The 15,433-nt window shown below is 37.3% G+C and overlaps 1 protein-coding gene across 2 annotated transcripts in view; it reads right to left on the bottom strand.

Moving 5' to 3' along the window:
• dagla (diacylglycerol lipase, alpha) overlaps nt 1-15,433 on the bottom strand; it is a 63,472-nt gene that overhangs the window by 10,904 nt on the left and 37,135 nt on the right. For both annotated transcript variants that reach the window (XM_067445153.1, XM_067445152.1), the window contains exons 6-17: nt 11,713-11,800; nt 11,490-11,624; nt 11,324-11,401; nt 11,120-11,244; nt 10,360-10,513; nt 10,089-10,172; nt 9,065-9,142; nt 8,883-8,963; nt 7,589-7,731; nt 5,938-6,006; nt 5,793-5,865; nt 221-429 (exon numbers count right to left, since the gene is read on the bottom strand). In XM_067445153.1, the coding sequence (XP_067301254.1) occupies nt 221-429; nt 5,793-5,865; nt 5,938-6,006; nt 7,589-7,731; nt 8,883-8,963; nt 9,065-9,142; nt 10,089-10,172; nt 10,360-10,513; nt 11,120-11,244; nt 11,324-11,401; nt 11,490-11,624; nt 11,713-11,800 (1,317 nt within the window). The remainder of the gene's footprint in view (nt 1-220; nt 430-5,792; nt 5,866-5,937; nt 6,007-7,588; nt 7,732-8,882; nt 8,964-9,064; nt 9,143-10,088; nt 10,173-10,359; nt 10,514-11,119; nt 11,245-11,323; nt 11,402-11,489; nt 11,625-11,712; nt 11,801-15,433) is intronic.

Genomic DNA, 15,433 nt, shown 5'->3' with positions numbered 1-15,433 from the left:
CAAAGAACCATGAAAAATGTAGCAGTCAACATTGTTAATAATAAGAAATGTTTCTATTTCAGCAAATCAGCATATTAGAATGATTTCTGAAGACTGGAGTAATGATGCTGAAAATTCAGCTTTGCCATCACAAGAATAAATTACATTATATTAATATTTAAAGCGCAGATGCCCATTGCCTTAATCCATTAATCCATTCAATTGAATTCCTCCTACTTACCACATTTCGGGCGGGTGGTTGTGCACCACATGAATGACTCGTCCCGGTGGATACAGCGGTGTGGAGGCTGACAGGGCGATGCTCAGATCACTGGGGTGCAGCCACAGGCGAGAGTTTGAGGGGGTCACGCCCTGAGAAACAGGGGCTTCGTCATCCAGAGGCAGCTCTGATTTAGGGATGCACTTTGTACCCCCAGCAATGATCCGCCACTGATGGAAAAAGAAAGAGAGAAACATACAGGCTCTGTTCCAAAAACCTAGTGAGCTGCCTACGCAGGCAGCATTTCAAATCATCAATTCCTGCTGAGAGCAGCTAACCACTAAAGCAGGCAGTGTGATTATGCTTATTAACAAGCCAACTGTGCTGGCGGTACTTCATATTCAGGCCAAAACTAATCAGAGGCTGTCAAAAGTGAGACATGAGACACGGCTCATGATGCAAGCAGCGTTAATCTGACAATGAAGGTGTCCACACTTCATTTCATTCATGCATTATCTCAGCTGCACAATGCAGGGTTACACTTCATTTTGACAGTTCACTTTGGACATACAGTACTCTAACTTTGTCATCTAACTCTCATTAATATGAAACTGAATGTCAACCGACTCTCATGAGAGGACTAGTAGACTGTTAGGTTAGGGTTCGGGCTAGTAGAATAAGTTGACATGTTCTTGCAAAGCTACTTATAGTCAGTAGAATAGTCTGTTGGGGAAGCATCAAAATAAAGTGACAGTCTACTAATTAACGACTAATAGTTGACAACATGTAGTTGCAAAGTTACTTGCAGTTAGTAGAACGTCTCAAGTGGATAATCAAAATAAAATGTTACCCAGTGCAGTAGTGGATTTTGAATGGGTTGCGGTGAACAAGTTGTGCAGTAAACATTGATTAGGTTTCCGGATTTTGATTTCAACATTTACTAATACATTAATGAAATTAAAAGTTGTATCTGTTAATATTACGTAAGAGACCAGAGCTAACCTGAACTAAAAATAACCAGTATTTTTTTCATCAACTACTGTTTACAAAGATGAATAAATACTGGAACAAATGTATAATTAGAAATTAGAAATCACATTGATGGGGGCACTGCGGTAGGATTGAAAAGGGCACTTTCACTTTCACGATTAAAGGGGCAAATGAGCTGCTGCTCACGGCTCCCTTTCAAGAAGAGGACGGAGCTTCAAGAGCTCATGTTCAGCCTTTTATGTTCAAACTCAAGTTTGACAATAATGGAGAGACTCAATAAGAAGTGACAGCATGTAGAAAGCAACAGGATGTTTCTCAATGGTTAGTTAATTAATTTATGTAGCTGATGTGGCGTGAACTATATTCAAGTCATTGAGTAGCATATTCTGTATAGCATGTAAATGTATTGCTAATTGTTTATTAATGTAAACTGCTGTTAACTATCGAGACATTATTGTAAAGTGTTACCAGTAAAGCCATGCAAGCACTAATAGAGAGTGCACTTCCATTAAAACATTTGGGGTCAGTAAGAAAAAAAAGTTATTATTTTATCAAGGGTACATTCAATTGATCAAAAGTGACAGTTAAGACATTTGTAATAATATATTTATTATGTGAAAGGAAAGATGTGATGTGAATTAAAACTAGCACAGCCATGCAGGAAATAATTTGTATATATATATTTTTTTTAAATGCTATTTTTTTGAATTTTCTATTCATCAAATAATTCTAAATAAAATGTACCATTCAAAGCAGCACAGCCATTTTTAAAATTAATATTAAGAAATGTCTCGAGCAGCAAATCATATTATAGCGATTTCTGTAGCATCACGTGACACTAAAGACTGGGGTAAAATTATGCTAAAAATATCAGCATTGATTATAGGAATAAATCAGATTTTAAAATATATTAAACTAGATACAAGTTATTTTAAATTGTAATATTTCACAATATCACAGTTTTTACTGTATTTTTGATTGAATAAATGCAGGCTTGACGAACATAAGAAACTTCTTTCAAAGAAATTTGATCAATCCTAAACATCTGAACAGTAGTGTATTTTAACAGCAGAAAGTAAACACCAAATGTGAGGTTCAAAGCCACAACCTTGAGAATAAAAGTTCCACTAACTGAACTAGAATAGATTCATTGCATAAACCCCCCATAGCTGCGGTTATAATTAGTAACATAACAATTTATCCTTTACTTTGTTTTCCCAGAGGAAAAAGGCATGGGCACAGTACAACGTGACAGATATAATGAGGGCAGTTAATTACTGGCACAATTCAATAATAACAAATGCTACTGCTCCAGCACCCACATGAATGAACTGTCTAGAATGCTTGATTCTGATTGGTAAGTCTACATTCTGCAGCCAAATGTTATTTTAGAATGACGATAAACTGCATAATCCACCGCTGTCACAGGCAAATTATTTCCTGCATGGCTGTGCTAGTTTTAATTCACTTCACATCTTTCCTTTCACATAATAAATTCATTTAAACTCAAATAAGCTTACATTTATTTAAGAGCTGGTCAAAATAAACCACTTGTTAGGGTTGTGATCTTGTTTATTTTGTAATAATAATTTTAATCATAATCTCCACCAGAGGGCACTCCTCCCGACTCCATCTCATCATGAACTTCAATTCCCATAACCCATTGCCTGGATTTTTTATGTTGCGATTAGTTTTAACTGTTTGTCATTAACTTTTTAAGCCCTGTGTTTTCACTCTCTTTTTGCAAAGTCTTGTTTGTGTCACCACTGCATTTCTGATTCCTCAGTGTAATGGTTCTAACTTTCTGATCCCCTAGATGTTCCCCTTGTGCTCTCTGCCCTGTGGTTTTGACCCCTCACTAGCGATGGGAGAAATGAAGGATTCAAAACTTTACACGCTGGTGACGCCTACTGGTCAAAACAGTGTAAATGCAACACTAAGGCCAAACATGCATAAAATAACCTTTTACAACCCCATTGCAAATGTTTTATTGAAAGTAAAATCTATAAAATATAATTAAATTAAATATCAAGTATTGGTGCAATGTGTTTTTTCATCAATAACTATACAAATGTCTCATTTAAACAATTAATCAGAGAACAGGTAAAAACCACAGACACTCCCCAGTTGTAAACCATTTAAGGGATATTTCACCTAAAAATTAAAATTAGTCCATGATTTACTCACCCTCAAGTCATCCTATAGGTGTATATGACATTCTTCTTTCAGATAAATACAATCAGAGTTTTTTTTTTAAAAATGTGCTGGCTCTTCCAAGCTTTATAAAACAGTTTCTGTTTTGAAGTCCATTAAAGTGCATCTATCCATCATAAAACTGCTTCACAGCGCACAGGGTTAATAAAGGTCTTCTGAACCAAAGTGGTGTGTTTGTGTGAGACAAATATCCATATTTAAAACTTTATAAACTAAAATAACTAGTTTCTCTTTAAAAAGTCTCGTTTTAGACTTATAATTCATGACCTGTGTAGTTTTGCTTTATCCTCTGTGCTTCTGCATTCGTGAATATGCATGCTTCAAGGGTCAAGGGTAGGGCTGGGATAAACGATTATTTTTTAAACGATTAATCTAGCGATTATTTTTTCGGTGCATCGATTAATCTAACGATTAATTTTTCCTGTCCGATTCGGTTACGATTCGATTACCGATTATCTCCCCATTAATTGCCTAATAGCAATTTATACATGTTGATTTAATTATCTGAATGAAAAAACGAATTCCTTAACATTGCAATATATGTTTATTGCTCTTAAAATTCCAAAGTAAGACTATACAAGAGCAATGCATTCAATAAAACCTTGAAAACATAAAGTAGGCTACACACACACACACACACACACACACACACACACACACACACACACACACACACACACACACACACACACACACACACACACACACACACACACACAAATAAATAAGTATAAACCTACAACAAAGAAACATATTATACGATTTTTCTATGTATGCAACTCAGCCTACAGGCTATGCCCATCGATTAAATATCAACAAGTTGGTTAATCAAATCCAGGGACACACTGCAAGCGTGAGCGTCTCGGCTGCGTGGCGTGTCCGTTTTTGTTTCGGCTCACATGTTAACAGGTTGGCGTTTGCACACTGCCTGTGACGCGCGGAAAACGCGTGCATGCTAGAAATAGAAGAGCGCCTATTTTTCACGCGTGTTGGGAGCGTCTCCAGGCAAAATAGAATAGAAAAAAGATGTTTATATATCATTTTGACACGAATACATATTATTAAATTACATTTTCATGTTTGAAAGTCTGTAGGTTTACATAAATGCAGATATAGGCCTAATTGTAATAATAAAAAACGTCAATTATCGATTTTGAAATATTGCAACTATCAATACAGAACGAAATATTCTGTAGCCTATTTTGCCGTCAATACCAGATATGTGGCTACTGCCGACGTTTTCTTTGCTGTATCAGTAGGCTATTTATGTTTAACATTAGGAATAGGGCTTCCCTCCGCATCAATAGCAGCAGCAGCGCCGCGTCAGACACGCTTCTAGTGTGCAAAGGCAGAGAAAACGCCACGCAGCCCCGTGGCTGACCCGCAACAAGAAACGGCACGCGCATCCGCGGCATGACAGTGAAACCATGTGGAGTGCATTATGGGTGCCAATATTCCGTTTAAAACCGGAATAGTCCTGGGATGAAACTGCTCACTTAGAGGATGGATACCCTCGGTCACATCAGCGCGATTAGACATTGAACATTTTAAATTTAAAACAGCTTATTATGTAGGTAGCCAATGTGTCCGATGCTTTCACTTGATGCAAACGTTTGTTTTTGTGATTAAAATACATCAAATATTACCAAAACATCTGTCTTCCTGTGTGCAGAAATTTGTTTATGTAGCCGTGACAACAAAACGCGTGCGCGCACGGAGCAAGCGCTCTTAACACAGACGCGCATGCCTGTGATGCTCCGTGCGCACCGCGCGCCAACCCCATAGACTGGCCAACCCGCAAGCCTTGCACTTCTGAAAGTCTGAGGAGCCACTCATGTTGCTACCATAGATATACATAATAAATAATATACTTAATTACATAATATACTTTATTATGTACATCTATGGTTGCTACTACTCTCCGGCGCCGCCATCTTTATTTTGAGTCTGACGAATCGACGCGCATATTTTGCGTCAACGTATTTTTTGCGTCGACGGCATCGATGACGTCGACACGTTGTCCCAGCCCTAGTCAAGGGTTACCCTTTTACGCCGTAAATTGATATGTAAGGTGGTCTGCTGGAAGTTAGTTATTTTAGTTTATATAATTTTAAATCCGTAAATTTGTCTTACAAAAATGCATCGCTTCAATTCAGAAGGCCTTTATTATGGATAAATGCACTTTTATGGACTTCAAAACAGTCCTTCCCTTTCACTGCCATTATAATGCTTGGAAGAGCCAGGAGCCAGTTACATACTGTGTACAAAACTTGTCAGAAAGTGAATCAATGTAATATTGTTAGTAAACAGTAAACGGTTCATTTCAACGATGCTGATGATGGCACATTGAGACTGTTGTGACTCAGGGAATCAAGTAAAAGCAGCTCACCTTTGGTTTTTCACTCTTCTGTAAGACTTCAAGTAGGTGTCGACGGAAACCCTCGAGCTGAGAGAGGCCAATCCTGAATGAACATAAAAGTATCAGATAAACGTTCATCTGCTTAGACTTACAAATATATACAACACTCATTTACCTGGGGACCAGATCTTTTCCCAAAACGACTGAGGTGACGAACTCTTTCGAGTACTCCATTGCATCCTCACTGTGAATTAAACAGAAACAGAAATTAGTGAACACATTCTATAAACGTCAACATAAAGAGTGTCCAAAACCGGTTTTCAGATTGAAATGTGATATTCAACAATTGATCTTCGCGTTCTAATCTTTTCATGCCAAAACAAAACAAACTCCGCCAACAGTGTTAAGTATATTTCAAGAATGGCAGGCAAGAATTTCTCTCATCCGTAACTGACATCATGAATGGCACAAACATGAAAGAGTAGTTGTGAGACACGTTACGTACTGAATTAAACCAATAACTCTGTATTTTAAAAAAAAGGCTTTGGGGCGAATCTCAATTCAAATAACATCCTTCAAGAAGATTAGTGCATCTGGTAGATTTGTGCATTCATGTTTTTAGACTAATATTTCCCACAACCTCTTGCATTACAGAGGAGAACTGAAGTTTGTGTCCAATCTCTTGATAGTTTTTTTAAATGTATGAAGCTGAAAGTTACATTACCATTGAAATATTTGGTAAAGTTACGATTTTATTAATGTTTTTGATATATAAATGGTCATGGAAAAAGATTACATGAATGAATGAAGCAACACACTAATGTGAGTAAAAATGTTTTTTATGTGTGACAGTACTGCATTGTTACAGATCGTTTGACATCTATTGATTATGTGTAAGTGTCTAACAGAACATAACTTGGCACGCTGTAAAAGGCTGAAGAATCCTTTATTTGTGGTGTTGTTGGTTTATGGCGATTGTATGGGCCAGGGCTCATAAAGTCTAACATCACGGGGCTATGTGTTTTTTTGTGCGAGTATGTGTATGTGTGTGCAGTTCGCAGTTATATCCACCAATCAGGCAGGCCAAGTAATAAAAAAATAACATTCCAATCAATCGCGGGTGGATGAGAGATAAATTATTGTGTTTGTTTAATAAAGCCCTGTGGGCGATTCATTCCGGTTGCCGTTTTCCCACAAGCTTTCAAAACAATCCCTCATGTACTGACAGGGTAGCTAAAGCTCATTAAATATGCAAATCTTATCCAATCCTATCAGTGGGCGTTTACTTCCAAGTCTTCAGTGCGGCACACCCATAAAAACCGAGTGTTGCAGGAGAGAGGCTAAAAATCAGGGTAGAAAATCGCCTATTACTTATTAATTATGATGTTATTGAATGTAAAAAACACTCAAACGTCATAAATTCACCTTAGACAACAGTATAAAAAAATTAATAGCCAGTTTGTGACACCATTAAAGGAACATAAGAATATGAAAAATGTGTTGTTCCTCATATAAATGTATAATTGAACTATGGCATCCAAAGAATGGTGCTTTTTAAAATCCCTTATAATTTTGGAAAAACATGAGGTTGAAAAATAATGACAAAATGTTCTTTCTTTTTTTGAGCGAACTAATCCTTTAACACCAAATTAATCTCTGCACATGAGTCTGATCTAATGTCATCATGCCTCAGGGACTGCTAAACACACTCTTACTCTCAGACGAGATCAGTTTTCAGCTTTCTCTATAAATGTAGCGCAAAAAAAGATACTGCACTACACTGATACTACCCAGTAAAACTGCGACAATGGCAAGGTCACACTGACCTGAGGAGGCCGCCAGGAGGGGAGTAGGAATAGCAATGCAGTGAAGGATACTGCGGCCGGAGGAGGAAGGACAGGATGGCGGCCGTACCCGCACCCAGAGAGTGACCCACAATCACCAGCCCGTAGTGCATCGTCCCTTTACCCTGAAACATGGACATACACAAACACAGAAATCAAGATCTTTTTGTGACACATGATAGCATGCATAATGAAATTTTTTGCGTGCAACATGCAAGTGTTGTCTGAAGATACTGAATAGAATCACTAAACAGTTGTCACATTGCCATGCTCAGGCTATTGGTTATTAAAATCAATTTTAAGACTCGCACAAATAACATTTATCTCAAATTATTTTACTTAATTAAACAGTCACACATTCAAAATACTTAAGAAAAGTTTTAATAAATAAATACATGTATTGAAGTTGGTTTATGTACTGATTTATTTATTAAAACAATAATATTCAATTTTGCTCACACGACAATGCGTTTAAAGATCCTTGAGCATGACTGATAAAATCTATATACTAAATGCATACTGAATGTTTACTGTGTTTCTGTATGCAGTTTAATGTGTAACCAAAATACAAATAACATCCCAGATAAAGGATTTTATGCATAATGCAGACATTTATTATAAGCAAGCGTGTAAAATGCATATGCTTCTGCTACAGCCATATTCTAATGACAGATGCAATTTGCACTCTTACAGCCCTCTACATATTTCGATATAAATACCATAAGGTAAACATAATTCCTCAAATGATATCATAAGTAATTGCTTGGTATAAATAGTATTCACTGATTGTGAACTGCTTTGAAAGCGTCAGCCTGTAAAATGAGTTTTGACTTTGAATGTGCTGCACTCACATTTATTTAATTCAAATCATAACCTTTGAATTTAAATAATAACATTATATCATATCACAATTCCTGTGTTTCTGTTTTCAAATTTAAGACCGAATGAAAATTAAGTGTTTTTTTGTACCATTTAATATATTTAAGACTTTCTGAATGACCCAAAGGAACCTTGATGTGGTATTCAATATCCTGTATCTTAAGTTGCCAACACATTAGAGCTGCATCAGACATTATTTTATTGGGGACTGTGTGTTGCACGCACATAGAGAAAAAAAGCGTTTGTGAAAGTGATGCTCCATCATGTCAGCAAAAGTTATGGAAAACTGGGTGGGAAAACTAATGAACTAATGTTAAAGCTTTTGTAATGTATAAAATATTAATGGCATAAAGGATAGAATCAATGTGTTTAAAACATGACAAATGTTTATACTTACCAAATCCCTCCCAAAGGCTTGAGAGAGAATCATTTCTTGCTCTAGTTTCTTTTTAATGTATTCAGCTGAATAAACCATTCCCTAAATAAAGGATTCGCAAAAAAGAATGAGTGAGTTCATATTGGACAATATGTATCTTGTTTGCGAGTGTTTGTGTCTATATGCATGCGTTTATGTAAAACCTTGTGTCCTAGCCATGTGCCGTGCTGCTCCTCTAGAGGCAGACGCTCAGAATCGCCTGTGAGATCTGTTAAAGCGTCCTGAGAAAGAGGGAGAAATATAAACTTGTTAAATGGTAAACCATAAACTCATGTAAGGGATGATGTACAGTAAGCCAGCCATTATCGCAAAAAAACTATTGGGTTTATTTTGCATTGCTGACTGTTGAACGTTGGCTCTCTATACATTAGCCCACTAATTACAAAGCTACATGGCTACTAATAAATAAATAAATAAATGAATGGACATGAAATATTGATTAGAGTCTAAGTTGTTCTATTATGTGAAAAGAAAGAGACAATGGAGTGATACAAGAAACATGAAACTAGCAGCGCTTTGTATGAAATCAATAGCCTGGTGCTATAGTCAGATGTACAGTTCAGTATTATTTTATAAGGGCTTACTGATTCCAGATCATTAATACATTCATTAATTTTGTCCTTAAAATTCTCTTGTTTGGGTAAAGTCCTTTCTTATATCATAGCTTAAACATAGTGCTTAGAAACATCCTATATTTTAATGTATATTCAGTTTTTATTTTAGTTATATTATAGTTTTTTTAAAGTACACCTATTATGGTATTTTAAAGGCTCCTAATTTAGTGTGGGAGGTCTCCTACAATAGGTTAACACGCATCTAGCATTCATCAATAAAGGATTCCGTCTCTAAACCCCTCCTTTCTTAATGCCTACTCTGCCCTGCTCTGTTGTGATTGGACTACTATACTACCGTATATTGGTTATAGCATTTGCCAGAAACAAAAAGGTCATTACAATATCAGATTTTTAGTTCAAGATATTCCTCAGCACTTGCATACACCGATACAAACAGTAACGACAGCACCGATTTTGCCGCATCAATTAGAGTCCTTATCCTTTCAAAGTGCATTCAAAGTGGATTTGATTTCCCAGCGCAGACATGAACATACACATAAGCACATGAGGATGATTTCACTGTAATAAAGAGAAAGAGCTGTGGTTGACTCACTTTAGGGGACAATGTCCCTCTGATGCTGATCACAACTTTTTTCTTTGCATGGTCCACTGCTACAAAGAAGGGTGTCTCATAAACCTACAAATCACATCCAAAAAATTGACAATAATTTGTCTTGATCACACATTTCACACATCACATCAGTGATATGTGAAATATTTCTCAAATATTTTAGTCAGGCAATGACTCACTGATGTGAACAGACATTTATCACACAAGACATTGCATTTCAGGGGAGTTAAAGAGTTATTTTAAGATGCTGTACCGCGTCATGGCAGGATGTGTAGACAATCTGGACTTCTTTAAGGTCTCGGTCCAGGAATTGCCGTCGAATGGCAAGAACGTTACAGCCACAGCAGTTATCCTCCTCAACGGTGACAGACTGAGAGAGACGAGAACTTGAAACTGAAGTATTACAGCTGACAAGAAAGAAGAAAGGAACAGACACAAAAAGGGAAAAATTAAAGGCATTCAATTTCATCCCTGTTTCCTAAATAGACATTTATTAACAATGAGAAAATGCAAAAAGAAAGGCAGTATATATATATATATATATAAACACACGTTTTCTTTCTTTCTTTCTTTCTTTCTTTCTTTCTTTCTTTCTTTCTTTCTTTCTTTCTTTTAGTTTTAAAATCTTTGGCTTTGCCATCATAGTAATAAATTAAATTTTAAACTATATTTAAACAGAAAACAATTCTTTTACATTACTATTTCACTGTATTTTTGATCAAATAAATGCAACCTTCCTCTCTCAAAAACATAAAAGAACCAGCTTTTGACCAGCAGTATAACTGAAATGTTCTCCTTGGATTACAACGTTGTTGATTTGGCATTTATACATGGTATTTTTACATGGTATTCACAGTTAAATTTTGGATGCTACTCACACTTGGTAGAAACTGAAGAGGCAAGTTTACCAAAACCTGATGGTAGGAAACTACATCACTTTAGAAGCCTCTCTTATTTGCTCTCATCTCGCTTTTTGCCACTTGTGTGGAACGTTCACATCCGTTTTTACTTACGAGCAGGTGCCGATGAGTCTGCAGAGTCCACACGCTGGCTTTCTTAAAAGATATACGGGCCAGCCATACGCCGCCATGGCAAACAGCATGTAGTAACACACTTCTTTATACATGGCCATCTCAGACTGTAAACAGAAGGGGAACATTATAAATAAAAAACATATAACAACACAAGCACACACCTTTACTGTATTCTTGAAATACCGAGTTTTTGAGGTCCAAGTATTTAGTGTTGCGAGTTACAGGCATCCCTGACAGAAAAGCTAAAACGTCATTGTTTGCCTACAAACAAACAGAAAAACAAACATTTTGAATATCTGTCCAATCAAGAGTAATGTTACTGATAAGGTAATGCCATGATTCTGCAAACCTGATCCAAGATGGCTGATCTCTTAGCTCGTTGCCTCTGTCGGAGAAGCACCAAGCCAGCGATGATGTCACTCGGCACAATGTCCAGATCCCGGAAAAACTCGGCAAACAAGCTGGCCACCTCAGAGTAAGCGTCCTGAGAGAGAAAATCTTCTACTGAGAATGCTGTTCGCGCGCTCACAGTAACTGGCATGTGTGTGTTTGAGTTAAAGCTTGAGACTTACAGATTGTGTATCTTTTGCTCTAGTGCAGCACATGAAGAATTTGAGTCTCCTGCTCCAGCTGCTGGCTTGACCTTCTTCTAGCCTGTGTCTGAAAGAGGCAGATGCAACCCAACTGAGCAAATATCATGAGAAGATTTGGGAATTATAGGCCAAGAGATACTGGAATGGCAATGACGCAAGTACAATAGAAGGGGGTGTCAAAATTATACCAGCGAGCAAAACAAAAATCTGTGCAAATGTTGTGTTGCATACCCTGATAGGAACCAAAATAGTTATGCCTACATTATGAAGAAAAATAAAATAAAAAATTATATATATATATATATATATATATATATATTTTTGTAAGGCCGCCCAAATCGTCCCAATGAAGGCTAACGATCGGCGGGTGAAGTTCGCTGCGCGTTCGTCTTTTCAGCGGGGAAAAGGGGATTTTATTCCAATTCCTCTTAATCTGACTCCATATTTAATGATAATTTAGAATTTGGGTTAGAATGCCAATTGGTTATTTGGTCATTCATTTTTAATAGTTTAAGTACACATTTAATTATTCCGTTTAACCCATTGTTGAAATTATACCCAACCTGAATAATTCCAGAGCAAGTCAGAATCAATCAAAGTATAACAATTTTATTTAACAGTCAGGTAAATGTATAAAGCCAATTACATAGTCAATTCAAAGGTAATCCATATATAACATCAAATAGTCTGAAGTAAAGAATGAAATGTATACCTGACTTCTGAAAACTACATAATGCTGGCTATTTTGAGACATCCAACATTACGGGCTGACCGGTTTAAAGTGTCAAGCCCTGAGCTCTTTGCAACATTTCCTTAAATACCCAGAAACAAATGCACAAACTCTTTCAAGTGTAAACACGAGTGCACAATGGGAATTTGCATTGATCAAGACTTGTATTGATGTAAAGGCCAAATGGCTGAAAGCCACACCCACCAAACTAAGACAAGATATCTTTAAACTCTTAAAACATTGATTATCTTTTGGTTAACTTCTGTGGAGTTGAGATATTTGTACCAGTCGCACTGAGACATTTCAAATGATATCAAACACATATGATACTCGATCGTGTGGATTGACATTGTAATATAGAGATTCTGGATGCATTTTCAGTGATCTCAGCATGAGAGAGGGAATGAATTGGGGGAGAGGGAGTCAATAGGGAAAGATGTAGATTAGCTGATAGTGAGGTGAGACTTGCGTCTCCAGTGGTGTGTGAGGGACAGTTCAGATGTTAATTTCCTTATTTTCTCAGAGAGTCTTTGTTCTTCATTCAGACATTTCGGCATATACTAGTTTTTTCAGTCTTACAGTTCCACCTCTTGATCCCAATGGGTCAAACTCTGGTGGTCCTATGGGATCACTGTTAGACGTTGGTTAGACGTTGGTTCAATCCTTGAGATGAGGAAATTGTCTTAGCAGCTGCAGAGCCCTTCGGAAGGCTCTTTGTTCACCTGCAGGACACCGTCTCGCCAGGTTTGTGTAGCTTGAGTTTCAGCTGGTGGGTGAATGTGTTCAGGTGTTCTACCTGTGGTTCAGCACAGCATGTTCATAGAGTCAGTCTCGGACCTTGGTGAATGTTCAGTTAACGTGTCACTTCTTCATGGGGAAGCTTCTGCTTCTGCACCTTCCCGATAATCTGACTCTCCTTGTGTAATCCTCACACCTCCAATGGTGTGGTTCACTGGGTAGATTTCAATAGGTGGAAGGCTTCTCCGTAGTTGACACCTGAAAAGAGTCTTAATGTCCACTTAACGACTGAACACTGATGAACTTAAAGCCATAGAGAAATGCATAAGAACATACAATGCAAGAAAACAAAAATAAAAAACAATGTGGGTTCACGTCAGCAGTGCGATTGGTACACCTTCTCTCAAGTGTTTTTTTAAGGTCATAATTGGTGGGGTGGATTAAATATATTTAATCACCTAATTCTTCACTATCACTGTGATAAAGTGACAGCGGAATTTAAGTATTCTTGGTCTGGATTACCTAAGGAAATGTAGCAAAAATCAGTGCAGTTTATATATTTAAATAGATGATATGCATATAATAATAACATCATCAATTAATATTCAATATTCAATCACAATTATGAAGATATACATATATATATAATAACCACTGTGTGTGTTCAGGAATCTTCCAATGCAATTAAGGCAGATCTAAATATGTTTAGTCATTCAATAATGGAGATTGTGTATTCCTTGTCACAGTGTGTGTGTGTGTGTGTGTGTGTGTGTGTGTGTGTGTGTGTGTGTGTGTGTGTGTGTGTGTGTGTGTGTGTGAGAGTGAGTGTGAGTGAGTGTGAGTGTGAGTGTGTGTGTGTGTGTGTGTGTGTGTGTGTGTGTGTGTGTGTGTGTGTGTGTGTGTGTGTGTGTGTGTGAGTGTGAGTGTGAGTGTGAGTGTGAGTGTGAGTGTGAGTGTGTGAGTGCAGCAGGCAGGCTACATCAAAATCGATTACAGGATCAAATTTTAATTTTTGTAAATTGATTGAAGTGCTCACACTTCAGCTTTATCTACTTTGATAATATTTCTGTTATTAGTGATGTGTTGACAAATCAGGGGCCCTCTGACTTTCCAACCACATCAATAACAATCAGAAAGTTTAAAAATTTTGAATTTCCATAGCAGGTCTGTCTTTCTGCTTTAGAATTTGCCTCATCAATTTGTGATTAGCCTTGCACATGTGTAATACAGTGTTTTCCCATGAGGATGTTGTGAATAGCGTTTGCTATGTGTGTCTTTGTGATACTGTCATCATGTGACCAACTCTACTATCCTGTGTGTGTGAAGCTATTTGGATCTGTTGTTGTGAAAAGATGGACAATAGATCTTTAGTGAGGTAACACTTTTGGACTCTATGCCATCTTTTATGTGTAGTGTACAACCTGGATAGATTTGATCTGTTTCAGGTGATATGAGGGTGTAGTGAAGGAGGTGTGTGTTCTGTGAGGAGATGGGTGGAGTCTTATCAATAACAATCTGTGTTGCAAAATTTAGTTCCAGTGCTACACTGGGAGATCATGTATACATTTTGTGAAGTGTGAATGACCCCATCAAGTGTATTCGCACCCATCTCCCTCATTTCAAGTTGCTCTGACAATTCCATTGTTGAGTTTGCCCACTTTGGGGTGTTAGCCCCTTTCCAGCGTCCGTTCTCCAAGGAATTGCAGTTGTAAACCTGAGACAAAAATAATGCAAAGAGAATCACAGTTAATTCTGACATTATCAACAGCTTCAGTCAGATGTGGACTTATTTGAATGGCACTATTATGCCTGTTGCAATTTTCATCCTGGCTGTCACATGAAACAGCGTTTCATCGGCCAGGTCTGAATTGTTGCTGTTGTTTTAGTAAAGTGTGTGACACCTTAAAACTGTTCTTACAGTCGAGCCTTCACAGTCTGCTGTGAGCATTAGAAACCCCAGTTCTGCTGGAGAATTTTTCTGGATTAATCAGAGCTTTTATCGCTCATACTGTCATGAATTCCGATGGGTTGGTTCCCATGGCTTTATTTCCAGTTGCTCTCTTTACAGTCAGATCTGTGGGCAGAAATTGATTCACCTGTTTTGGTGTTGTCTGTTTTGAATTTTGTTTTACGGTGTCGCACACACATTTGATTATTTGAGGTCTCTGTGACCTGTAAAAAAATTGAGGTACTTCTGTGGTGAAGGGTGAATTGGTTTGCTATTATCAGTGC

Source organism: Pseudorasbora parva, chromosome 1 (assembly GCF_024679245.1).
Source record: "Pseudorasbora parva isolate DD20220531a chromosome 1, ASM2467924v1, whole genome shotgun sequence".
In the NCBI taxonomy this organism is placed as follows: Eukaryota; Metazoa; Chordata; class Actinopteri; order Cypriniformes; family Gobionidae; genus Pseudorasbora; species Pseudorasbora parva.
The sequence above is the reverse complement of the archived record's forward strand: the minus strand, read 5'-3'. Positions and strand labels throughout refer to the sequence as shown.